The sequence below is a fragment of the Mercenaria mercenaria genome, unplaced genomic scaffold (genome assembly GCF_021730395.1).
Source record: "Mercenaria mercenaria strain notata unplaced genomic scaffold, MADL_Memer_1 contig_3083, whole genome shotgun sequence".
Taxonomy (NCBI): Eukaryota; Metazoa; Mollusca; class Bivalvia; order Venerida; family Veneridae; genus Mercenaria; species Mercenaria mercenaria.
Window position 1 is genome coordinate 27,481 of NW_026461190.1, and position 27,362 is coordinate 54,842.

General features: G+C 35.8%; 2 protein-coding genes across 2 annotated transcripts in view; both read left to right on the top strand.

The window, feature by feature from the left end:
* The window catches only part of LOC128552719 (uncharacterized), a gene marked incomplete at its 5' end in the record, with an annotated part of 44,322 nt that extends 20,462 nt beyond the window's left edge, over positions 1 to 23,860 (top strand). The window contains one exon of the mRNA XM_053533767.1: positions 23,069 to 23,860. Coding sequence (XP_053389742.1) covers positions 23,069 to 23,860 — 792 coding nt within the window. The remainder of the gene's footprint in view (positions 1 to 23,068) is intronic.
* A 43-nt stretch (positions 23,861 to 23,903) lies between these two features.
* Positions 23,904 to 27,095, top strand: LOC128552718 (uncharacterized). Its single transcript, XM_053533766.1, has 2 exons — positions 23,904 to 24,413; positions 25,075 to 27,095. The coding sequence occupies exons 1-2, from the start codon at positions 23,904 to 23,906 to the stop codon at positions 25,798 to 25,800; spliced, it is 1,236 nt and encodes a 411-aa protein (XP_053389741.1). The 3' UTR covers positions 25,801 to 27,095.
* The last annotated feature ends 267 nt before the right edge of the window (positions 27,096 to 27,362 follow it).

Here is a 27,362-nt window from a genome sequence, read left to right on the forward strand (position 1 = left end):
ATCATCTATATATCATAATGTGCTAATTGAGCCGCTTAAAGATGTAGAGATAGACCCTAAAATTTTCATTGACAGAAATGCGTTAAATAAAGTATAGAAATTGATTTCCAAGTCCTTGAAATTAACAAAAATGATTTCACAAATGTGCAATGTATGATAATTTTGCTAATATCAATAACAGAAATTTTAAGATTTAATTCAAAGTTGTGATCCGCAAAGAATGTCAACTCTTGCCTTGGGCTAGTACTTTAAAGCAGAGATATCTATTAGTTTACTTCCCTTGCAATTACACAATAGAGTAGAAAACGAAACCGGTTTAAGATACAATATTATACATTTTTGCACAACAAAATCATTTAGGATTTATTAATATTTGTTTGATTTACCCCTGAACCACTGGTTCCTATGATTTTGTCAACTTACTTATGGTAAAAATTAACTTTTAACAAGCCGATAATAAAATGAAATATCAGTAAGTATTTTATAGTGCAGATAATACAGTTTTGCTTGTATCGAAGTGTCACAATAGAAGCACTTTTGTATACAGAACACCTGGTAGGATTAGTAAAGGTGCAATTTTATTGATCTCTTTTTCCTATGCCTAAAAGATGTTGCGTAAATCACCACATGTAATCGCTATCAGCTACAATCATTACCATACCATTGAAATGACGCTTATTACAAGTTTATTTACAAATAAGCATGAGTCCCACTTTATGTGGGCAGCATCAGCATATACATTTCTATAATACATACATTCAGTAATATATCTCATGACAAAAAGGAAAACGGCTACAAATTGTTCATATATAGGGCTATATACAATGGTTGATTTCTTATATATAAACACAGTAATACACTTTACAGTAAAATATCTTCTTTGCTCTATGAAAAATAATAGTTTCTCTAAGAATAAATACGTATGTGTTTCCTGTTATTATTATTGTTGTTGTGCGTATCATTATTATTATTATTTAAATGTTTACTGTATTATAAATATGTTTTATTATAAATATGTATTGAACTCCTAGCTGCCTAAAAATGAAGAGACGAAAGCTTTAGACGAGCAAGAAAGTTAAATACAAGAGAATAATCTGAAATAACTTGACCACCTGTGCCAGCAGTCTAACTGTACAATCGAAAGTCAGGTTAGACTGCTGATGTAGTCAGCTATTTTCTACATATATATTTTTAAAAAGCGCTAAGTAATATATACTTAACTGGTAAGATATATATGTGTGATGTCAATTGGTCACAGATATATTTGAAAATTAATTAAATATTTCATTATCTTGTCACACATTATACTAAGTTTTTTCAGTTTGATATGGTTATCTGTCGTAAACAAATCAATAAACTTTATCATATTAGGTCTTGTTCTTATATGTCTATCAATATATTTATCTCGATCAGTATTAAACAATGGACAAATTAAAATATAATGGTACTCATCTCCTATTTCGTGACAATTTCTACATTTTCTTTCGTTTTGTGGTATATTTCTCCACCGACTGATTCGGTGATAATCGACGAAAAAGGAATTAATTAAGTGCAATATAATGGTGCATTTATATACTTACCCTTTTGAGACGATTTTTTAAAATGAAATTACTACTTCTGACTTAAAAGATGACGGAAATAATGAACAGTATTTTAAATAAAAATGCATTGCAATGTCTTTTTTAAATTTCAGCTATATTTTTAAGTATTGTAAACTGAAATAGAGCTGGTTGATAGCTTGAGAACGTCGTACAAGAACTCGTGTTTGTAAAAACAACAGTAAGACAGTTACAAAAGAATATTGTATAAAATCGTTATAATCGATGGATTATCAGAGTTGTTGGAGGAGGGGCTCTTAGTTTTATACAAAATGTTTTCCATGAAACTTTATGAGTGAACATATGTATTTGTTAAATATTAGCAGAAAATCTGCATCTTAATATGTTGGCCTTTGCAATAAAGGTATGTAGACACTAAATATGAAAATGGCGCGTCGTATAATGGCAGATTCAAATAGTTCTCATACTATTTTGCATTCCACTTACTGAAATCATATTACAAGGCTTTGCTGGACATTTTGGTAGCATTTTCATCCTTCAGTGATGAAAGAAATTTGGATGAAACTGGAAATCTGGATTTGAAGATTCCAATTATGGTTAAGCATTTAGATCGATGTAAATCCGTTGCATTTTCGTTTCTGGGATTGGGGTGGGGGAAGTCGGGTCGAGAATACCAAGTGCACAACTGGAAGTTTGGAATCCGGGAATGAACGGACATTATTCATGAAGTTCATTCTTCCTTTTTTCGTTGCAATCGCCTATACAATGATAACTGTGTTTTTCTGAACATTAGCGCATATTATGTCCCAGTGATCTACGATATTTAGTGGAAAACGCGGTTAAAATCTCGAAAATTCGGCACCAAATTCATGACAAAAAGTTCCACAGGGATAAGAATTTTTACGTTGACTCTAAGCGTTAAGATTGATTTTAATCCAAGGAGAATTAATCAGCGTGAGCTGCAGATATCTGACAGAGTTTGCTCATCTCTAGGTGCCGATTCTGTACATTTGTTTAAATTTAAACTGCCTTTTGATATATTAATATATTATAAGCAGTACAGTGGTCCGCAGATGTAAACATTCAGCCAAATTATTTCTATTATTGAATTTTGATGTAAATTTGATAACAAGGAAAGTTCGCGCTGTTAAAACCTAATTCTATGTCAAAACGTAAACGTTTTACACCCTTTAAACGTATCATAAAAAAAACATTCTAATAATATGCTTGTCTCTGTTAAAACACGCTTGCGCTAGAATGACGTCACGTTAACGTGTGTTGACGTCAAAGCTTTTGTTGCGACCAAGAAAGAGACGCGACGTTGGAGCTAAGTCATTTTTGGCTATATTTTCTATTAAAAGACCTAACACAAAGAAATTCTGCTCTAGAGATGTAATGGGAAATTTCATGCATCTACGATAAAACAGACAGATGAAAAACAAAAACATGTCTGACGTTCATGAAATTTCCGTGAAATGATCGTCTTCCGTAAACTACTGACATCATACACGTAAAACAAAACAACGTAATCAGAAACGCGCCAGATACACTTAAAAAGTTCAGACATGGGTGTGTAGAGATTCAGTAGAAAAGGACTTGTGGATTTAAGAAAAGTTTTTAATTCTTACTTAACTCGTTTTTGTTGTTTTTTTTTTCTTCTTTTTTTTTGTTTTTTTTTTAATCTATAATATTTCACGCAGAAAATATTATTATTGTACTTATTTGGAAAATTTATATATCTGGCATTTTATTTCAGTGTCGCTAGTACTGACAACCGCCCCCAAGTTTCGCTAAAGAAGTTTGCAGCAGTTACATGTTTTGGTTAACTCGTGTTAGCGTTTTTGTTATTTGAATCTTTTGCTCTCCTTAATATAAGTTTGTACTTCTTTGAACAGTATTTCATTCTGGGATTCAGTTAAAGTATCAATGCCAAATAAAAGTTTCTTTGCGCTTAGCGGATGAAAGGCTTTAGTATTAATGAATAATGTTCGCCTCTAAAGTGTATATCGTTTGCAAGTAAAAAAAATAATGCTCAGCATTTTCATTCTCAGCACCACATTCACAGAGATGATTTTTATACAAATCAGAATTTAGATTACTGCAGTTATTTCTTATACGAGTATGATGAGCTTGATACAATCTCATTTTCACATTGCCTACCTTCTACATCCTAACAAGAATAAGCTGAGTTTGAATAATACCATGTGACTATTACACCCAGCTTTTTATTTACGTTCATGCATACATAAAATACCAAGGATGTGGCCTTGAAGATTTTACAGTTTTAATGAACTGAGCACTGAACATTTTGTAAAACATTTTGCAAAACAGCAGAATCTAACTGGTAAATTACGTCTAACAAAATACATTGAGATACATTCATCTATTGTTGAAAAAAATACAACTGTACGAGACTACGCATTTCTATCGGAAGGCGATGGTATGATGGTGAGAACGCGATGGTACGATTGTGAAAACGCGATGGCACGATGGTGAAACCACGATGGTACGATGATGATAACGCGCTGGCACGATGGTGAAAACGCGATGGTACGATGTTGAAAACGCGATGGCACGATGGTGAAACCGCGATGGTACGATGATGATAACGCGATGGCACGATGGTGAAAATGCGATGGTACGGTGATGAAAATGCGATGGTACGATGATACGATGGTAAAAACGCGATGGCACGATGAGGTTTTTTTTTCATATTCAAACAATTAAACATCAACTTGTAGTTCATAAAAGGAGTGGCTATAACTACTGCCTATTTTAGACATATTTTCTTATATATTCTTTTCCATCAAACCTTGAAGCCAAACAAAATCTATTTATGTTTAGCCTAGTAAAATATGGCTAAGATTTTGTCAGCATTTGACCGTATTCATATTTAACACTCAGATCATAGTAAAACTTCTACCGTTTTTATCAGTATATGTATTATTTTTAGTTTGTTTAGCTTGAAACAAAACCAGGTGATATGAATTAACTGGAGTATGAAATATGAAAGAACAGTGCCGTTTCCAAATTCCAAATAGCTCTAGCGCAAATGTTTAGATTCCGGGTCCCCCGAAACATGACCGCCCAGAGTCTGTTTTAAAACAACACTTTAATAATAATAATAATAATAATAATAATATGAATATGAATAAACGGTAGTGTAGTGATAACAATGAATTTGCGTTTTAACAATTAACTGCTAACTTCATTTTTTATTTTAATCATATTTGATTGCTCTTTGTTCATACACAAATTAAACTAATACAACCATATCTTTTTAACACAGGAAAAAAAAACAATTGGGTCAGGCTACAAGTTACTTCAACATCGGTATATACAGTTATTCCCATAATATTAACTTTTATCTTTTTAAATGAACATCTTAAACCATGGTTAACATATATGTGCAATTCAGATTTTAAAATAATTCTGGTTTTGAAACTTCAAATACAACTGACTCGTAGAAAATAGTATTTTGTCTAATTCATCCAGTCAAAAATTACCCCCACCCTGTCGGACGGAACGGCACACTGGTTGGAGCGTTCGGATCATAGATTTGTGTCCGGTATGGTCACTGTATCCGTGACTAATACTTTTTCAATGTAACAGTTGCGAGTTATTGTGGAAAAAAAGCATTTAGTGCTTGTAAAAATAATAAATATTGATGAAAACGGATGTAAACCCCAATCCAAGCAGTGATTATTCCCGGCTAATTCTGACTTTTACGTTGGTCGAAATATGTACAGTCAAAACGACATGAAGTGAATTTCAGACATTAAAAGTGTGCGGATATGAAAATTATTACGCTTATGCATTTGATTTCAACAACCTTCCAATTATGTCACGGCGGTCTGCTTACACAACCTGTCTATATAGATTCTAACCAGAAGGTACTCTCCGCAAGATATTGACAACTTTCCCACTTCATGGAGCGCTGTAGCTAGTCAGGCTCGAACTGACATCTCCGGATTCCGGGAAAAATTGTATTTAATTTTTCATGAAACAGTTGAAATGGGCAGTAACGCAACACATCGTTGAATAAATGCTTCAAATAAATTCTACAAACAGACAATGTGTACTTGGTTGAAAAACTCTGGAAAAATACGTACGTTTTAACTGTGCTTAAACTTCCCAATTTTCATAGCACCCGATAGTCAAGGAATTTTATATCTTATTTTATTCAAAAATATTTAAGGAACATTTTCAGACTTTTAAAACAAAAATCTATGGAGGAGAGAACGAGCAGTTAAATGTTTGATAAGAAGTATCTTTTTTTCATTACGCTTTTTTTGTGTGTAACATGCAAAACAAAATTAGAATACGCCTAGAATAAAATTAATGTTGTTGAAAACTTTTTTGTGATTAACTTATTTTTCCCTAAAATACAAACAGTTGTTTGTGAAATTTTGGTGCACAAAATAAGGCGCGTGAAAAGTGAGGTAGAGGGAAATTTAAGACAATACCGACTTTTTTCGTTCATTTTGCTGTAAAATAAATTTATAGGATAATTTGAGATTTTATTTAAAGAAATCTATGGAACAGCAGTTTTGTAGAAAGCTTTTGGCTTGATTTTTGCATAAAAACCTTACCCTAAATAACCGTTGAACAAAATAACCCGTAAAAACGGTCGTTAAAACTCGGGCAGTTATGACACTGAGTGTGTCATTACGACAAGAAGACACAACCAAATCCAGACAGGATTTTCCCGTGTTTTTGCAGGTGTTAAAAAAACTCATCTTTCACCCAGGGATGTAAGATGAATCGCGTGATGATGATTAAATGCGTAAATACATACGCTACTATAGTAAAATAGTGCTTTCAAGAAAAACATTTGTTTTATCTTATTTCTTCCAGCAATTGAAGAATTCGGTATACAAGAAAAATAATATGTCACTAGTTGAAGGTGCGGATGGAAATATCTGGTTCGAGAGTAACTGTTAGTAACTGTTTTGCGGTAACTCATCAGAGCCTCTTTACAGCCTGAACAGTTACCCTCAAGCCAGATGTTACAATCCGCACCTCCAACCAGTGAACATTCTCTTATTATTATACATCTTACTATCAAAAGTAACAAAAATGCCGTTGAAAATAATCATTACGGTCGCCGTTGACGCAATAAAAGTCACGCGCCATAATCATTATGGTCCAAGGTAACCGGAAAGTCGCGTTCTGACGTTAACGTCATAAAAACAACGCCGGGGTAAAAGGGTGCTGAATCGTTTTCTGAACGATATATATGAAGATAAGTTTATATAATACAAAAGGTCAATAATAGGTTTTTGTGTACTTTTTATTTATAATAGAACTTTAACAAATACGCAAACCGCTGTACCGTTTGTATATCTTAGCAACAATACTGCTCAAAGAAGCCATGATTTGTCTTTACAAGGCTGAGAAATACAGAAATATTTTCATTGCCGGGAATTCCTATCTTTTGAACAAAATACTAGATAAAACGACTTGTCTCATGAACCACTTTATGGATAATCAAGTTTTATTTTCTATAGCATTATCATCAGGCCCTCTCCATTTTTTGTTTCAAATGGGGGATGCGTTGCACCTTTTAGGGGCCGCTAGAGCTTAAAATAGAAATGAATTCTTCAGATTTTATCGCTAGCATTAGCATAAGGTCCTCTCCCAATGTTTTTCAAATGCTTAACTTCTTTTAGGAGCCGCTAGATTTTTAAGATCATAGAAATACGTTTAATCTACTTCTTCTTATGAACCGCTAAATGGATCAGTCTTGGTCTGTAGCGTCATAGTTTGGCCCTTGTCCAAATTTGTTTAAAATGCTTGGCCCCCTTTTAAGGGCTGCTAGACCTAACATAGAAACAGCTTTAAACGACTTCTTCTCATGATCTGCTTCATGGATCTTCATCAAACTTGGCATGTAACATTATAAAAAGGTTCTCTCCTAATTTTATTTAAATAGAGGCATCGGTCCCTTTTACAGACAGCAAGAGCTAAAATATAAATATCTTTAAATAACTTCTCTTCATGAATCGCTTGATGCCGGATTTTCATCACATTTGTACTGTAGTATCAAAATAAGGTCCTCTTTGTTTAAATGAGGCACTTGGTCACTTTAAGGGGTCTTTAAAGTGAAATGTAGGATTGTCACAAAATTTGTTAAACTAAACCAATATTGTGCTTTAAAATATCACACGGAAGCGTCAAAAATATTACATCATATTTAAGGTACTATGCGCCACCTAACGATTTTCAACGGACTGTTATGAAATTTTGCTAAATTAAAGCTGACGATATTTCCGATGTTTAAGAATTGAAGCTGTAACTACAAATAAAAAATCAGTGTAAGCCAGGTGAATACGACTTTTGGCTAGAATGCACTGTAGAATGCACTGTACCCCTGTTTCAATAAAAGGACTGTTTGTTTTTCTATGTCATGTATAGGAGAACATTTTCTCGAAATCATTCATTTATTTCAAGAATTTCATGAAATAATATCTTCGTTTTATCATTACTGGATTCAATATCATTACCGGTATATCCACAAATATAAACAGAAACTGAATTTAAATTAATGGATGTTTACGAAATAAATATAAAAACATTGTTATTTTAACTGGGGTTAGGGGAAGCGCCACGGTAAATAGAGCGAAATCTAAAATGGCGACCCCCATTTTTAGCTCACCTGTCACAAAGTGACAAGGTGAGCTTTTGTGATCGCGCAGCGTCCGTCGTCCGTGCGTGCGTGCGTGCATAAACTTTTGCTTTTGACCACTCTAGAGGTCACATTTTTCATGGGGTCTTTATGTAAATTGGTCAGAATGTTCACCTTGATGATATCTAGGTCAAGTTCGAAACTGGGTCACGTGCGGTCAAAAACTAGGTCAGTAGGTCTAAAAATAGAAAAACCTTGTGACCTCTCTAGAGGCCATATATTTCAAAGATCTTAATGAAAATTGGTCAGAACATTCACCTTGATGATATCTAGGTCAAGTTCGAAACTGGGGTACGTGCCATCAAAAACTAGGTCAGTAGGTCAAATAATAGAAAAACCTTGTGACCACTCTAGAGGTCACATTTTCATGGGGTCTTTATGAAAATTGGTCAGAATGATCACCTTGATGATATCTAGGTCAAGTTTGAAACTTGATCACGTGAGGTCAAAAACTAGGTCAGTAGGTCTAAAAATAGAAAAACCTTGTGACCTCTCTAGAGGCCATATATTACACAAGATCTTCATGAAAATTGGTCAGAATGTTCACCTTGATGATATCTAGGTCAAGTTCGAAACTGGGTCACGTGCCGTCAAAAACTAGGTCAGTAGGTCAAATAACAGAAAAACCTTGTGACCTCTCTAAAGGCCATATTTTTCATGGGATCTGTATGAAAGTTGGTCTGAATGTTCATCTTGATGATATCTAGGTCAAGTTCGAAACTGGGTAACGTGCCATCAAAAACTAGGTCAGTAGGTCTAAAAATAGAAAAACCTTGTGACCTCTCTAGAGGCCATACTTATGAATGGATCTTCATAAAAATTGGTCAGAATGTTCACCTTGATGATATCTAGGTCAAGTTCGAAAGTGGGTCACGTGCCTTCAAAAAGTAGGTCAGTGGGTCAAAAAATGAAAAAACCTTGTGACCTCTCTAGAGGCCATATTTTTCATGGGATTTGTATGAAAGTTGGTCTGAATGTTTATCTTGATATATAGGTCAAGTTTGAAACTGGGTCAACTGAGATCAAAAACTAGGTCAGTAGGTCTTGAAATAGAAAAACCTTGTGACCTCTCTAGAGGCCATACCCTTGAATGGATCTTCATGAAAATTGGTCAGAATGTTCATCTTGATGATATCTAGGTCAAGTTTGAAACTGGGTCACGTGCCTTCAAAAACTAGGTCAGTAGGTCAAATAATAAAGAAACATTGTGACCTCTCTAGAGGCCATACCTTTCATGGGATCTGTATGAAAGTTGGTCTGAATGTTCATCTTGATGATATCTAGTCAAGTTTGAAACTGGGTCAACTGCAGTCAAAAACTAGGTCAGTAGGTCTAAAATTAGAAAAATCTTTTGACCTCTCTAGAGGCCATATTTTTCAATAGATCTTCATGAAAATTGGTCAGAATGTTCACCTTGATGATATGTAGGTCAGTTTCGAAACTGGGTCACATGCGGTCAAAAACTAGGCCAGTAGGTATAAAAATAGAAAAACCTTATGACCTCTCTAGAGGCCATATTTTTCATGAGATCTTCATGAAAATTAGTGAGAATGTTCACCTTGATGATATCTAGGTCAAGTTCAAAACAGGGTCACGTACCTTCGAAAACTAGGTCAATAGGTCAAATAATAGAAAAACCTTGTGACCTCTCTAGAGGCCATATTTTTCAATGGATCTTCATGAAAATTGGTCAGAAACTAGGTCACTATGTCAAAAAATAGAAAAAACGACGTCATACTCAAAACTGGGTCATGTGGGAACAGGTGAGCGATTCAGGACCATCATGGTCCTCTTGTTCTTTTACGGAATCGATAGCGATTGAAATTTTGCACACTTGTTCAAATTTATTAAAAAAACTATTTGGCAGTTTCTTAAATATGGGCGTCTTTACGCAAAAGTTTGGGCGAAGCTCATCGTCAGTTTTGCGTGTTTTGCGTTCATAAATAGTTTGTCTCCGATGTGACGTCAAAATAAACTTGACAAATTTTATATCATTGGAGAGATCATTTTAATACAAACTTGAAAATAAAGAATTTTTGCCGTATTTTTGTTGTATATAAAAAATCTTCTAAAAAACCTGTCAGGTACATCATTTTGCGCTTTGCTGAAAAATGACGTTAGTGGTCATGTTTGAAGATTTACAGCTGCAAAACTGATAATTATAGAAAACTGAAAAGAATACCAGTCAATCGGAAATATTGTCAGCTTTAATTTAGCATAATTCCACATTTTATTGTAAATAATAAAACGTCCAACAAAAACTTTCTCCCCAGCCCCACCCCCGTCACCACCGATGTGTCTTTATTACACTTCCGGACAAATATAACTCCCATCATTCAATAAATCGATACATGATCAGCTAATCGAAACTCCGTCTCTCATAAAAATTAGCCAATTGAAACCAGGGCGCCGAGAATGCATCACGCCCTATCAGCCAATAAAAACCTATGCGCTTGGTTTAATTACAACAGCGCCAGAATGTCGGTTAATCAAAAACTTATGATCCGAGGCTGAAATTAAAACCTATGATCCCGACTGAAAACACAGGTTTTGGCCATTTGCACAAATATTCTGAGAACCTAGGTTCTCTGAAAAACTTGTGATCTGAAGTGAGAACCTAGGTTCTCACCTGAGAACATAGGTTTTTGGAATTATTGTGCAATCCGCGTGCCATACTTGCATCTGTCTGTCATCCTTCATAATTCATGTTCGGAGCATAATTTTATAACCATAAAAGATATTTATGCCCTCCTTCGGAGAAGGAGGTGTATATTGTTTTGAAGATGTCTGTCGGTCGGTCTGTCGGTATGTAGACCAATCCGTTTCCGGATGATAACTCAAGAACGCTGGGGCCTAGGATCATGAAAGTTGATAGGGAGGTTGGTCATAACCATTAGATGACCCCTATTGATTTTGAGATCAGTAGGTCAAAGGTCAAGGTCACAGTGACCTGTAACGGTTAAACGGTTTCCGGATGATAACTCAAGAATGTTTGGGCCTAGGATCATGAAAGTTGGTAGGGAGGTTGGTCATGACCAGCAGATGACCCTTATTGAATTTGAGGTCAGTAGGTCACAATGACCCGAAACATTTAAATGGTTTCCGGATGATAACTCAAGAATACTTAGGACTAGGATCATGAACGTTGATAGGAAGGTTGGTCATGACCAGCAGATGACCCCTGTTGATTTTGAGATCAGTAGGCGGAAGGTCAAGGTCACAGTGACCCGGAACAGTTAAACAGTTTCTGGACGATAACTTGAGAACGCATAGACCTAGTATCACGAAACTTGATAGGGAGGTTGATCATGATCAGGAGATGATACCTATTGATTTTGAGGTCAGTAGGTCAAAGGTCAAGGTCACAGTGACCCGGAACAATTAAATAGTTTCCAAATGATAACTCAAGAACTCCTGGGCCTAGGATCATGAAAGTTGATAGGGAGGTTGGTTGGTCATGACCAGCAGATGACCACTATTGATTTTGAGGTCAATAGGTCAAAGGTCAAGGTCACATTGACTAGGAACAGTTAAACCGTTTCGGGACGATGTTGAGAACGCTTGGGTCTAGGATCACGAGACTTAATAGGGAGGTTGATCATGACCAGCAGATGACCCCTATTGATGTTGAGGTCAATAGGTCATAGGTCAAGGTCACATTGATCCAGAACAGTAGAACTTTCGTGTACAGTGACCAAATAATTTCTGTTCCTTGTGCTGTGCAATTACTGAATGCATCAAGGGGTGGTAGGGCGGGGGGTGCATTTCGTGTTCTCAGAGCTCTTGTTACTTTAAACTTGGCATATACACAGATGGCGATGAGATGATGTGCAGGGCGAATTTGTAGGTCAAAGGTAAAGATAACAAATTGAGCTAAAATGTCAAAACTACCCTTCATATTTTGTGTCTGGAGCATAACTAAATAACCATGCAAGGTCTTGACTTCAGACTTGGTATGTAGATAGGTGGCGATGTGCAGATCACTTGAACCGGCTCTGTAGGTCAAAGGTCAAGGTCACAAACTGAGCTCAGATGTTAAGTTTGTCCATCATATTCCTTGTCCCGAGCATAATGTATTAACCATCCAAAGTATTGACTTCAGACTTGAGATTAGGTAGGTGGCGATGTGCAGAGTGCATGAACCAGGGTGGTAGGGCAAATGTTAAGGTTACAGCAAGGTCAAGTCTGCTGATCATATTTTGTGTCCAGAGCATAACTTAATAAATGTATTGCCTTGAAACTTGGAATATAAGCAGGTGGTTATGAGTCGATGTTCAGACTGTAACAATCTACACCCCCCCCCCCACCCCCGGCAAAAATATGTTTCATTAAGTTTCTTAATCTTTAGTCTTCAGTATCCTGTCACAACCACCACACACTCAACACCCACACACTTTTTAGCTCACCTGTCACGTAGTGACAGGGTGAGCTTTTGTGATCGCCCTTCCTCCGTCCTTCCACAATTTCTTGTGAACACGATAGAGACCACATTTTGCAAGCACTTTTGATCAAACTTATGGCCCTTAGAAGTTTCTACTGTTAACTATATAGGATACTATAAATATGGCAATTTCTGCATCATACCTTTTGATATATTTGACCTAGAACTATGAAACTTAAACAGAATTTAGATCACCATAATGTGGTTGTGTACACACAATTTCGTTCGCATTTATTTGTAAATTAAGAGTTATTATGTCTCCCCCAGGAGACATATTGTTTTTGCCCTGTCCGTCCGTCTGTCCGTCCTTCCATCCGTCCGTACGTCACACTTCATTTCCGAGCAATAACTGGAGAACCATTTGACATAGAACCTTCAAACTTCATAGGGTTGTAGGGCTGCTGGAGTAGACGACCCCTATTGTTTTTGGGGTCACTCCGTCAAAGGTCAAGGTCACAGGGGCCTGAACATTGAAAACCATTTCCGATCAATAACTAGAGAACCACTTGACCCAGAATGTTGAAACTTCATAGGATGATTGGTCATGAAGAGTAGATGACCCCTATTGATTTTGGAGTCACTCCATCAAGGGTCAAGGTCACAGGGGCCTGAACATGGAAAACCATTTCCGATCAGTAACTAGAGAACCACTTGACCCAGAATGTTGAAACTTCATAGGATGATTGGACATGCAGAGTAGATGACCCCTAACGATTTTGGGGTCACTCTGTGAAAGGTCAAGGTCACAGGGGCCTGAACATTGAAAACCATTTCCGGTCAGTAACTTGAGAACCACTTGACCCAGAATGATGAAACTTCATAGGATGATTGGTCATGCAGAGTAGGTGACCCCTAACGATTTTAGGGTCACTCTGTTAAAGGTCAAGGCCACAGGGGCCTGAACATGGAAAACCATTTCCAATCAATAACTTGAGAACCTCTCGACCCAGAATGTTGAAACTTCATAGGATGATTGTTCATGCAGAGTAAATGACTCCTATTATTTTTGGGGTCACTCCGTTAAAGGTCAAGGTCACAGGGGCCTGAACATTGATAACCAATTCCGATCAATAACTTGAGAACCACCTGACCCAGAATGTTGAAACTTCATAGAATGATTGAACATGCAGAGTAGATGACCCCTATTGATTTTGGGGTCAGTCTATTAAAGGTCAAGGTCACAGTGGCCTGTTCATGTAAAATCATTTTTTGGAAATAACTTGAGAACCACTTGACCTACAATGTTGAAACTTAATAGGATGATTGGACATGCAGAGTAGATGACCCCTATTTATTTTGAGGTCACTTGATCAAAGGTCAAGGTCACAGGAGCCTGAACAGTGACTTGAGAACCACTAGGCCACGAGTGTTTAAATTTAGCGGGATGACTGGACATGCCAAGTAGATGATCCCTATTGCAGCCAACCATCAGTGTCTCTTTGACTTTCGCTCCTGACCCCTATTGACTTCTTGCCTATAGTACTTTGCATTGGGGGAGACATGCGCTTTTTTACAAAAGCATTTTCTAGTTTACGACTTGAATTTAATCAAACTTGCACAAAACTTGTATCACCATAAAATCTCGGTTCCTTTCTTGAACTGGCCAGATCCCTTAATGGGTTCCAGGTTTATGGCCTCTCAAAGGGCCAAAATTAGCTATTTTGACCTTGTCTGCACAATAGCAGCTTCATTTATGATTTGAATTTAATCAAACTTGCACAAAACTTGTGTCACCATAAGATTTTGGTTCCTTTCTTGAACCGGCCAGATCCCATAATGGGTTTCAGAGTTATGGCCCCTGAAAGGGCCAAAATTAGCTATTTTGACCTTGTCTGCACAATAGCAGCTTCATTTATGATTTGATTATGCCCCCCTTCGAAGAAGGAGGGGTATATTGTTTTGCAGATGTCGGGTGGTCGGTCGGTCGGTCTGTATGTAGACCAATCCTTTTCCGGATGATAACTCAAGAACGCTTGGGCCTAGGATCATGAAAGTTGATAAGGTTTATCATCACCTGCAGAAGACCCCTATTGATTTTGAGATCTGTATGTCAAAGGTCAAGGTCACAGTGGCCCTGAACTGTTAAACGGTTTCCGGATGATAACTCAAGAACGCTTAGGCCTAGGATCATGAAAGTTGATAGGGAGGTTGATCATGACCAGCAGATGACCCCTATTGATTTTGAGGTCAGTAGGTCAAAGGTCAAGGTCACAGTGACCAGGAACAGTAAAACGGTTTCCGGGCGATAACTCAAGAACGCTTGGGCCTAGGATCAGGAAAATTGATAGGGAGATTGATTATGACCAGCAGATGACCCCTATTGATTTTGAGGTCCAAAGTTCAAGGTCAGATTGGCCAGGAACAGTTTAACAGTTCTGGACGATAACTTGAGAACGCTTGGGCCAAGGGTCATGAAAGATGATAGAGAGGTTCATCATGACCAGCAGATGACCCCTATTGATTTTAAGGTCATTTGTTCAAAGTTCAAGGTCAGATTGGCCAGGAACAGTTAAACGGTTCTGGACGATAACTTGAGAACGCTTGGGCCAAGGGTCATGAAAGATGATAGAGAGGTTCATCATGACCAGCAGATGACCCCTATTGATTTTAAGGTCAGTAGGTCAAAGGTCAAGGTTACAGTGACCCGGAACATTTAAACCGTTTCCGGACGATACCTTGAGAACGCTTGGGCCTAGGATCACTAAACTTAATAGGGAAGTTGATCATGACCAGCAGATGACCCCTGTTGATTTTAAGGTCAATAGGTCAAAGGTCAATGTCACATTGAACCAGAACAGTAGAACTTTTGTTTACAATGAGCAAATAATTTTTGTTTCTTGTGCAATTACTGAATGCATAAAGGGGGGAATTCCTGTTTTCGACGAGCTCTTGTTTTAACCAAACTTGCACACAACTTGTATCACCATAAGATCTTAATTCCTTTTTATAAGCCCGAAGGGACGACGTATTATGTTATCGCCTCGGTGTCCGTCTGTCTGTTGGTTAGCAATTTCCCTTCCGCTCTGTAACTCTTGAACCCCTTGAAGGATTGCAAAGAAACCTGACACAAATGTTCACCTCATCGAAACGATGTGCAGAGCGCATGTTTCAGATGGCTCACTTCAAGGTCAGGGTCACACTTAGGGGTCAAAGGTCATACGACTTTGTTTTGTATGTTTATTGCTCTGCATTTGCGTTGCATTGTAGTGCTTTTGTTTCATTTTGGCAGATCCTTCTTTTGTTCACTTACAATAATTTTTTTTAATTACTTCCCTTTTATGTTACTATAAATAGCTTATTTAGTAACTTTTTTATTATTGGCCGTAGGGAAAAACCGAGACCACTTTTCTGTGGTACAACATGGATGGTACCTCCAATTTTTAGGTGTATTTTGACATATCTGTACCTTTTAAGATTTGTTTTTCTTTTTGGTTAAATTTCTTCCCTTTGTTGTTCCTCTCCTTTGGACTAATGACAGGTTTTTTTTCAGTAGTTTTGGAAGGGTACCGGTACCTGTGCCATTGAGAAAAATCGCGTCGTTTTTTGTCAAATTGGGAAATTTCCATAAAGCACATTTGATAGTAATTAATTCAATGTAACAACTGAAAGGCTCTAAACTCTGTTTCATCATTAATACAGTCATTCAAATATCATTTTACAGGGCAATATCTCTGTTTTTAGCAGTCTTGGTCTTTTCTGTAACATCTCATGACATTGTGAGGATGAATGTATAGATTCACTAGTGGGAAATGGCAGTTAGCCAGACCAACAGTGACAGACCTCTCTTTCCCTTTAATTGCTTTGCGATGCACCCTCTTCTTCTTGAACATTCTGTAGTTTTGAAAGCATTTCATCGATTTCTTTCTTCATTTCCTTTATCTTTTTTTTTGGTCGCAATTTGCTGTTGTTTGACACTTTATCAGTAAAACTGGAATTGATGCAAGTAACAATCGTACCTCCAATAACCTTCTAATAATCTGTTTCGTCCTCAATCCCGCATTCATTTACATCGGTACTTACGAAACTTCTGAGTGTGAACACAGATGGAGAGTATTCGGGGACAGGGTAAAACGCAGACCACATACAGATAGAGTGACTGCAGACCGCATACACAAAGAAGGGTTTTCTCTTATGCAGACCAGATAGGTAAAGAAGGATATTGGAAAACGCAGACAACATAGAATGTGTTAAGGTGTGAAAAACTGACACTATGTCATTCTTTTATAAAGAACACTTAATTAAAACATTCGAATTAGAAATAATATTCCCAATTACTTTGATTTATATAATTTTGATATATTATTTTTATGCATTTGAATCTGTAAAAGTATAAATTTTCAATATATTAAAAAAAATCTATCCGTCACTATAATTTGATCAATTCGCATTTATTTCAATACTGTGCTTTTTAATTCAGATTCATTGTATTCAATTATTTTGATGAATTAAATAAGTAAATATTTTGAAAATGTCCTATTGACTACCTTTAAAAATATTTTTGTCTCCTACGCGGAGGAAATTAAATCACTTGATATTTTTAACTCAGTGAGTGTTTTCTACATTTTTCAGCAATACGTGATATTCGGAGAAAAAAAATGATTTTGCACAAAATTTGTTTTAGTTACATCTATTAATTGTCAAATCGGTTTCCTAGAAGAAGGCATATTGCCATAAAAAAAATAAGAAATAGAGTTATAAGACTGCATAGAAAAGCGGCTGGCTGATATATTTCAAGGCCGTAGTATGTCTATATTGTCATTCTAACAAGTAAAGAATGAAAAAAATTTATTATTTCTTTTTATTTTTTTAGCTCACCTGTCACAAAGTGACAAGGTGAGCTTTTGTGATCGTGCGGTGTCCGTCGTCCGTCCGTGCGTGGGTCCGTCCGTTCTTCCGTAAACTTTTGCTTGTGACCACTCTAGAGGTCACATTTTTCATGGGATCTTTATGAAAGTTGGTCAGAATGTTCATCTTGATGATATCTAGGTCAAGTTCGAAACTGGGTCACGTGCCTTCAAAAACTAGGTCAGTAGGTCTAAAAATAGAAAAACCTTGTGACCTCTCTAGAGGCCATATATTTCACAAAATCTTCATGAAAATTGGTCAGAATGTTCACCTTGATGATATCTAGGTCAAGTTCGAAACTGGGTCACGTGCCATCAAAAACTAGGTCAGTAGGTCTAAAAATAGAAAAACCTTGTGACCTCTCTAGAGGCCATATATTTCACAAGATCTTCATGAAAATTGGTCAGAACGTTCACCTTTATGATATCTAGGTCAAGTTCGAAAGTGGGTCACGTGCCTTCAAAAACTAGGTCAGTAGGTCAAATAATAGAAAAACCTTGTGACCTCTCTAAAGGCCATATTTTTCATGGGATCTGTATGAAAATTGGTCAGAATGTTCACCTTGATGATATCTAGGTCAAGTTCGAAAGTGGGTCACGTGCCATCAAAAATTAGGTCAGTAGGTCTAAAAATAGAAAAACCTTGTGACCTCTCTAGAGGCCATATATTTCATGAGATCTTCATGAAAATTGGTCAGAATGTTCACCTTGATGATATCTAGGTCAAGTTCGAAACTGGGTCACGTGCCATCAAAAACTAGGTCAGTAGGTCTAAAAATAGAAAAACCTTGTGACCTCTCTAGAGGCCATATATTTCAAAAGATCTTCATGAAAATTGGTCAGAACATTCACCTTGATGATATCTAGGTCAAGTTCGAAAGTGGGTCACGTGCCTTCAAAAACTAGGTCAGTAGGTCAAATAATAGAAAAACCTTGTGACCTCTCTAAAGGCCATATTTTTCATGGGATCTGTATGAAAATTGGTCAGAATGTTCACCTTGATGATATCTAGGTCAAGTTCGAAAGTGGGTCACGTGCCGTCAAAAATTAGGTCAGTAGGTCTAAAAATAGAAAAACCTTGTGACCTCTCTAGAGGCCATATATTTCATGAGATCTTCATGAAAATTGGTCAGAATGTTCACCTTGATGATATCTAGATCAAGTTCGAAACTGGGTCACGTGCCATCAAAAACTAGGTCAGTAGGTCTAAAAATAGAAAAACCTTGTGACCTCTCTAGAGGCCATATATTTCAACAGATCTTCATGAAAATTGGTCAGAACGTTCACCTTGATGATATCTAGATCAAATTTGAAAGTGGGTCACGTGCCATCAAAAAGTAGGTCAGTAGGTCAAATAATGAAAAAACGTTGTGACCTCTCTAGAGGCCATATTTTTCATGGGATCTGTATGAAAGTTGGTCTGAATGTTTATCTTGATGATATATAGGTCAAGTTTGAAACTGGGTCAACTGCGATCAAAAACTAGGTCAGTAGGTCTTAAAATAGAAAAACCTTGTGACCTCTCTAGAGGCCATACCCTTGAATGGATCTTCATGAAAATTGATCTGAATGTTCACCTTGATGATATCTAGATCAGTTTCGAAACTGGGTCACGTGCGGTCAAAAACTAGGTCAGTAGGTATAAATAGAAAAACCTTGTGACCTCTCTAGAGGCCATATTTTTCATGAGATCTTCATGAAAATTACTGAGAATGATCACCTTGATGATATCTAGGTCAAGTTTGAAAGTGGGTCACGTGCCATCAAAAAGTAGGTCAGTAGGTCAAATAATAAAAAAACCTTGTGACCTCTCTAGAGGCCATACTTTTAATGGGATCTGTATGAAAGTTGGTCTGAATATTCATCTTGATGATATCTAGGTCAAGTTTGAAACTGGGTCAACTGCGGTCAAAAACTAGGTCAGTAGGGCTAAAATTATTAAAATATTTTGACCTCTCTAGAGGCCATATTTTTCAATGGATCTTCATGAAAATTGATCTGAATGTTCACCTTGATGATATCTAGGTCAGTTTCGAAACTGGGTCACGTGCGGTCAAAAACTAGGCCAGTAGGTATAAATAGAAAAACCTTGTGACCTCTCTAGAGGCCATATTTTTCATGAGATCTTCATGAAAATTACTGAGAATGTTCACCTTGATGATATCTAGGTAAAGTTCAAAACAGGGTCACGTACCTTCGAAAACTAGGTCAATAGGTCAAATAATAGAAAAACCTTGTGACCTCTCTAGAGACCATATTTTTCAATGGATCTTCATGAAAATTGGTCAGAATTTTTATCTTGATAATATCTAGGTCAAGTTCAAAACTGGATGACATGAGCTCAAAAACTAGGTCACTATGTCAAATAATAGAAAAAACGACGTCATACTCAAAACTGGGTCATGTGGGAAGAGGTGAGCGATTCAGGACCATCATGGTCCTCTTGTTTAGTTTTTTCTCGGGCTGTCGAGCAAGGGGACAGGTGTTTCATACACATATTAAATGTTATATTCTGAAGAGGTTTTCTGCTGTTTAGATGACAATTTCTTATTTTTGTTATTATATGGGTTCTCCTTAAGAAATGAAACAGAAATATTTCTGATATTATATCTAATTTTTTTTTTCACTTGTTAAATCCCAAGATTTCAGGAAAAAGAAAGTACAAAATTTTATGTTTTCAATATCAAACATAAATACAATGGGATGTTTACCAAAACAGCTTTAAAAGAAAGTAACAAACACAGCTTTAATGTTAAACATTTCATTTGTTAGTCAATAAGCTGTAAATTTATTTCAAAATAACACACGAGACACTATATGAAGAGGGGAGACGGATGTTATAGAACATTGTTTTTCATAAGCAAATGCATAGGTATAAAGTATATCAGATTTAGCTTATCATAAAGCTTTGATCTACATGAATATACATTTATGTGACTAAATCACATTGCAAGTGACATAAATCACATCTAGCCTCGTCAATATATGTGATTTTTTTTTAAAAATGATATTATTTACTCGGCACCACTTAACTTTTAATGTAGAGTAAAAATTTTATTCAGAAATATATGAATCAATATAGAATTCAATTACAAATATTACTAAATTAAGTTAATTTTCAAAGGGCTAGATTCACTAACCCATAGTTTTGGCCTAAGATTATGACAATTACTACAGTATTTAATGTCTCAAAATTATTACTATTTTTCATTAGTTTATACCTTAATCTGTACGAATAACAATCTGACTAAAGTACTTGATCTTCTAAACGAAGATCTGAGAACGACCTATTCACATTCGTCTTCTGTATATTTTGGATTTCCAATATTGCTATTTTTATTTAAACCAATCAGACGACTTGTTCGAATGTCAGTGAGTAAGAAAAATGTGCAGTCATTCCAGGGCTCGAACCCGGGACCCCTCGCTTACAAAGCAAGTGACCTACCGACTGAGCTAACTGGCTATCTGACACATTACGACACAAGAATTGTAAATATCAAAAGTAAAAGCTACGGGTAGATTTGCAAACTGTTGTAAGTTAAGCTCTGATTGGCTAGCGAAAGGGTTGTCAGAACGAGGCCATGAATAGGTCGTTCTCAGATCCTATGCGTAGCGTAACAGGAGATGTACTTTAGTCAGATTGTACGAATAAGACATTTGTTGTCAAAATATTGATTGCAATATAGCAGATATATCGTATCAAACATACCCCAAATCGGCGATTTTCAAGTTTTTTATTGTTATTTCCATGTTCACATCAAAATTTAGATATCAGCGCAGCTGTCGACAGTTTTTATTTTTTGTGTTTAAATTCGTTGTATATTCATATATAGTCTGTGAAAATCTTAAGTTTGTCGACACCTGCGCTCATTATGCATTTTACTTTTTTCTAATACGTTGAACTGCCAGTTTTTATTAACCTGTCGGGAGAATGACTCATAAATTCGGCAGTTTTTAACATCAAAACATTAATTTTAAGACGAATAAAGGTCAAAAAGTAATTATGCAAACAGAGAAAGTATTTTGTTGCAAGAAGCAAATACGACACTTAATGCCACCTGTAGGAAAATAGAAGGAGCGAATAAGTCGGAGTACGAAACGGAAGAAAATCTGTCAAACGTCACGCTAAAAATAGATAAACAAATGAACTTTTTTGTTTTATTAGTGGAACCGCTGGTGTAAATGATACGTTACATAATGGATTAAGTATATATTTGAAGGAATTCAAATTCACAAGAAAGGTAAGTAACGTTTTATTTGATTATTTTCGTTTGCTTTTTTTTTGCAGACGCTAAAATGTTGACAACATTCGTCCCCATTTTGTTCCGACTTTCGTAATCGCTTCTTATTCAACGATCCCAGGCTTGAAAAGCTAGTTAATTCCACACATTGTTTGGCTTTATACACTGAATTCACATAGTTCATTGTTGGAATTTTGATGAATGTGAAAAGGGATTCTGTATCACTACTGTATATGTGCCAAACTGCACCGTGCAATTTGTAGTAGGTTTTAACGTTAGCTGCGTTACATACAAAGTCCATAGACATGACGTTATAGTAGTGCGAAAATGAAATAACGTTTAGAACAGAGTATGAAGCCCGTTGAAAAAAACAAGGGGTAGACGTAAAATGAATATTACTAGACAATATTTTATTTTAAAATAGGATATTAATTTACCATTTCGTAACTAATTCCTCTGTAGTATAGCGGATGGCATGATGGCCTTCCAATGCGAAAACCCAAGTTCGAATCCGGTGTGAAACATGATTTTTTTTTTTTTGATTTTTTTTAACAACGCTTTTCTGTTAGTCTGTTTAGTACTTGCTCTTGATACAACTCCTCTGCTGTTTTAATTCTTACTGTTAAATATCTGAATTAAGGTATCCGACCGATCAACATATACGCAATATTTCCTTGCCTTATGACCCTATGTCTTTTGGTATCATATGAAAGAGTTGTGTCTGCTGAACAAGAATTATTGAATAAGATGACCATAAATAATTATGCAAGGATCATTACAGTCATGTTTTCTGACTGCGAAATGATAAAACTTACACTGTAATAACTGGATTTCTGTTGATGTTTCATTGAAGACTATATTTAGTAAAACAAATCTGTAACATACTATTGTCATGTGATTTACATTTATATGTTTTCTTTTTTCAGTCAAATGTTACTAGAATTATATAAGCTTACCAGGCATCAATATTTGATATATTCTAAAAGCACTGATAACCTACGCATCTTCATCAAAATCCAAAAACGTTTTGGTGTTCTCACCTTTTTGTTATAAATATATCACAGCACCAAGTTCTTTATGAATGTGTAGGTACACATTCTCAGGATAGTTTGTGGAGTGGCATTATAGAGCATGCTCATCTGGAATGGGTGGGGGTTGTATTCCCCGGAATAATTTCTAATAGTAATTGAAGAAAACGTCTGGTACATTTGGAGTTATATTAATCTAGCCCATTCTGAATTTATTTATACACATGTTCTATGAGAAAATGCAATGATTTGTTTGCTTCATTACAGATGACGAAACACTACAACTGTGTTGTGTGTAACAAACGAACCAAACCAAAGGAAAGACGCATTATAAACAAAGATGTGAAGAAATACCTCAGAAAGGCATTATTTATCGATCTCAGTTCAGAAAAAGATATCATATGCAACAAATGTAAACACAAGTATTACACGTATGATATATGTACAAAGTCTAAGCAAAACAATAGCAAGAGAGATTCTCAGTCTACCAGGGATGCAGATTTTCACCCAACCACTTCAAATTCATCTGTTCCTGCAGCCAGTCCACCTTCGGTAAAGTTAAATATACCATCTACACCAAAAACACATGCACGGTGTTTGGCATGCAAGAAACCAGGACCTAAACTTATAGTTATTTCGGCACCTGCCCGATTTGCTGCATTTCTTCATCATAATGTTATAATTCCTGCTGGAGCAAGATGCTGTCCAAGTCACATTGAAGAAAAAACATGTATGCTTAGACCAGAGTGTTTACGAAATATACCAGTTACAGAGCAATCGTTTATGAATAGAACAACTATTCTGAATTTACTGAAGCAAATGAGAGAAATGTGCTGTAAGAAACAAAACACATTGGACTTTGACAATATAAAGGATGAAGAAATGAGAAATCTAACTGGACTTAGTCTCGAACAGTTCAATGATTTATTCTCACACATAAAGGACAAAGTAAAAGCTACACCGGCACGGACAAGTCGGACATCGGTAGGGCTGCTTTTATTAAAACTACGGTCCGGAATGTCTAATAAATTGTTAAGCAACACTTTTCAGGGTAAGTAAATCAAGTGTGCGACGGGCTATTAGGACTGTAAGGCAAGCACTGATGAGGAGTTTTGTCCCTTTGTATCTTGGACTTGAAAGTATCACTAGAAATACTATTATTTCACAACATACAAGACCTCTTGCAAAACACTTATTTGGTGCTGAAGAAGATGAGATGATTCTGGTTTTAGACGGTACGTACATTTATATTCAGAAAAGTGGCAATTTTAAGTTTCAGAGAAGATCATACAGTATACACAAAGGTCGACCGTTAGTGAAACCTATGGTTGTAGTGACAACAACTGGGTATTTCGTTACCATAGTAGGACCATTCTTTGCTGACAGTAAAAATAATGATGCAGCAATCTTAAATCACATGCTTCGTTCAAATACGGAGGACATAAGAAACTTTGTGAAAGAGAAAGATATATTTGTTGTGGACCGAGGATTTAGAGATTCTGTTTCTTTGTTAGAAGATCTCGGTTTACGAGCAGAGATGCCTGCATTCATGACTAAAGGTGCAAAACAGATGCCAACAGATGATGCTAATTCAAGTCGTATGGTCACAAAGGTATTTATATTTTATTAACCCTTACCCTGCTAAATTTCCATAATGAACTTGTCCATCATTCAGTTTTGACAGTACTATTAACTGTTAAAAGGGATGCTTACCAAAAAGATACTGACTGTATGGCAAACAGAGCAGATCTTGATCAGACTGCATGGGTGTGCAGGCGAATCATGATCTACACTGGTCGCAAAGGCTGAATCAATTGTGTCCAGCATGATAAGGATTAACAAATTAATTTCATAAGCTCATCGGCTATGAATGATAAAACCTTAATATATATTAGACAGATGTATAAGTAGAGAAAATCTGCTGCTAGATTAACACTTGAAGTGTCAAATGTCCAGTATTGTAAATGTAAAATGTGTATTTAGAACTGCTAATTAAGTTTGCACACCAATGTCAGTATGTGCAGTGGTATTATATTATCTGCTAAAAGTGTCCACTGTTTGCTCGTTATAGGTAAATATACACTTTAATATTTAAGAATCTGTTTTGTGTCTTTTCGGAAACTGATTGAAATTACAAAGGGACATTTTTTCACGTTCGCATACGAGTACGCATGCTCGTATACGTATGAAATCGCAACCTTCCTCATAGTGCTATTCATAAAAAAATCATATCAACACGAACAGTATTTATCAGTTTGTTACATTAATTTCAGATAAGATGGGTTGTAGAGTCAGCTAATGCGAGGATCAAAGCTTGGAAATACCTGGACCACGTGCTACCTACCAGTCAAGTACCATATATTGGTGACTATGTGCGTATAGTATGTGCGGTTTGTAACAAATATTTACCTCCATTAGGTTTGGCAAATCTTGAAGAAAGTGACATTCAGTTAGCAGCACACATGCGTCACTTGAGTTCTCAAGTAAACATGCTTAAAACGTATGTCGAGGAAAATAAGTTAGAGCGCGGAAATGCAAAATGGTCTGCTGTAAATGATGAAGACTTAGACTGTTTCCCAAAACTCACAGAGGAGCAACTTAGAACCTTTACCTGCGGAGTATACCAGTTACGGCTAAGTCCAAGTTATATACAGGAATATATTGATGGAGATTCTGATATTTATGTGCATAAGGAAAATGCAAATCTTATCCGTGTAAGAATTCAGAGTCGTCACGTTTCGTCAAGAACATACCTGTTGTGGTTACAATTTACCGCGTCAGAGGTGACGGCGTGGTATTGCAAGTGCCGCGCAGGGGCACGTGTTGTTGGTGTTTGTGCGCATGTGGCTGCAATTGTTTGGTACCTGAGTTATGCGAGGTATTTCATCAATCGGTACGGAGTTTATGACTGGGGATTACATTTGTCTGATGCCAGTAATTTACCAGATCCAATTGATAGCTCTGAGACGGAAAGTGAGGCGAGTTGTATCGAAGAGTAACTGCAGCGCACCGACATTATGTAAAACTTAGACCATCCCTCAATGTTAAATGTTTGATATTTTTAAAACTTTTCATCAGCAGATTTTATTGTGATGTATGAGTCATGTTTTGTAACCATGGTAGCGTTCATTATGTTCATCCAGTCAACTTTCTTCTTTAAGTACGGATATATTCTGTATATGAATGTACACTTGTATATCATTTAGTATGTAAAACTGGATGGTCATTGAAAAAAGGTAATAGCAACCAATTTATGTTAAAATGATCATTTATTAAAAGGTCATATTTTAACTGATTACATTCAAAATGTTTCTGTATAATCAGCTCAAAAGAATTACAAACACTATATAACAACATTGTACTGGAAGTTCTGTTTCTGTGGAAATAACACTGAGAGTGCATTCCATAGAAATAATAATGTATTAACTTGTTCGCACAGTTTTTAAAACGTTTGCTTTTAAAAAATCAACTGAAAATTTGAATATTAGAAATTTTGTATTTCAAGGTAGTTGCTATGGTAACCGTTCCATGTCATTTATGCAATTCTTTTTAATAATTAATTACTTTTATTTTGACCTGAAAAGTTCTATCCTTTTAAAAAAATAATTACGGTAGTTATTGTAACTGCTGTTTAAATACAGTAAAATTAAGGAATTAGGTGACTGTTTCCATGGTAACAGATGTAGTTTTTGATAGTTTTATCTGTCATATTTTTACATATTATTAGTTAAAACAATTTTATATGGTATTTTAGAATACAAAATGTGAAAAACATAATTTATTGTAAATATCGCTATTTATTTGTAAAATTTCAGATTACTAGAAAATAAGAGTTATCTCCCTTGTTTTTTTCATATACGCAGGAGTGAAAACATTTGATTTTTGTTTTGTTTGGAAGTATCAATATTTCTTAAAGTGAACATGTCACTTTTGTTGTTAACAATCTAACATAAATAAGAATAAAAGGTATTTCATTTCATATACCCCCATTTTATATTGAGTTTTTCTTTACTCAGAGCCATGCCAAAAACTTTATTTTTTTAGATTTTTGGGAAATGTATATTGTTTATCACCACGGATTTCAAAAATTTATATATTTTTGATAACTTGCTGAAAATTTCAGTTTATTCTGATATTAGGCCAATTTTGATAGTTAGTGAATCTAGCCCTTTCAATATAATATGTTATTTTGTTAAAGTTTTTTCTCTCTGGCGTCTCTTTTTTTCTCTTTTTCTCTTTTAGCTTGTTGGTCCATGTTTTAGAACTTTAACAAAATACTGTTTTTTTTTTTCAAACATATGAATTTATAGGCTCTTATCATTAAATTTAAATAAGCACTGGTCACTTTTCTAATTTGCATATTCAGACAGGTAGCTCCTCCCCCTCCTTTGGTGAGATATGACCAATTTGTCAAATCAAAGCTCATTAAGATTTTAATATTGTTTTTACAGGAGCAATGTCAGGGTCCATTAATTGTTAACCATAATCCAATTAGGTAATAAAAAAGGTCCTTTTACCTCAATTTTATGAGAGGGGATTAACTTGTTTATTAGTTCATGCT

Coding starts and splice junctions, on each gene's coding strand:
- LOC128552718 (XM_053533766.1), top strand. CDS start 23,904: ATGAGGAGTTTTGTCCCTTTGTATCTTGGACTTGAAAGTATCACTAGA. Junction 24,414..25,074: donor CAAGTCGTATGGTCACAAAG/GTATTTATATTT, acceptor CATTAATTTCAG/ATAAGATGGGTTGTAGAGTC.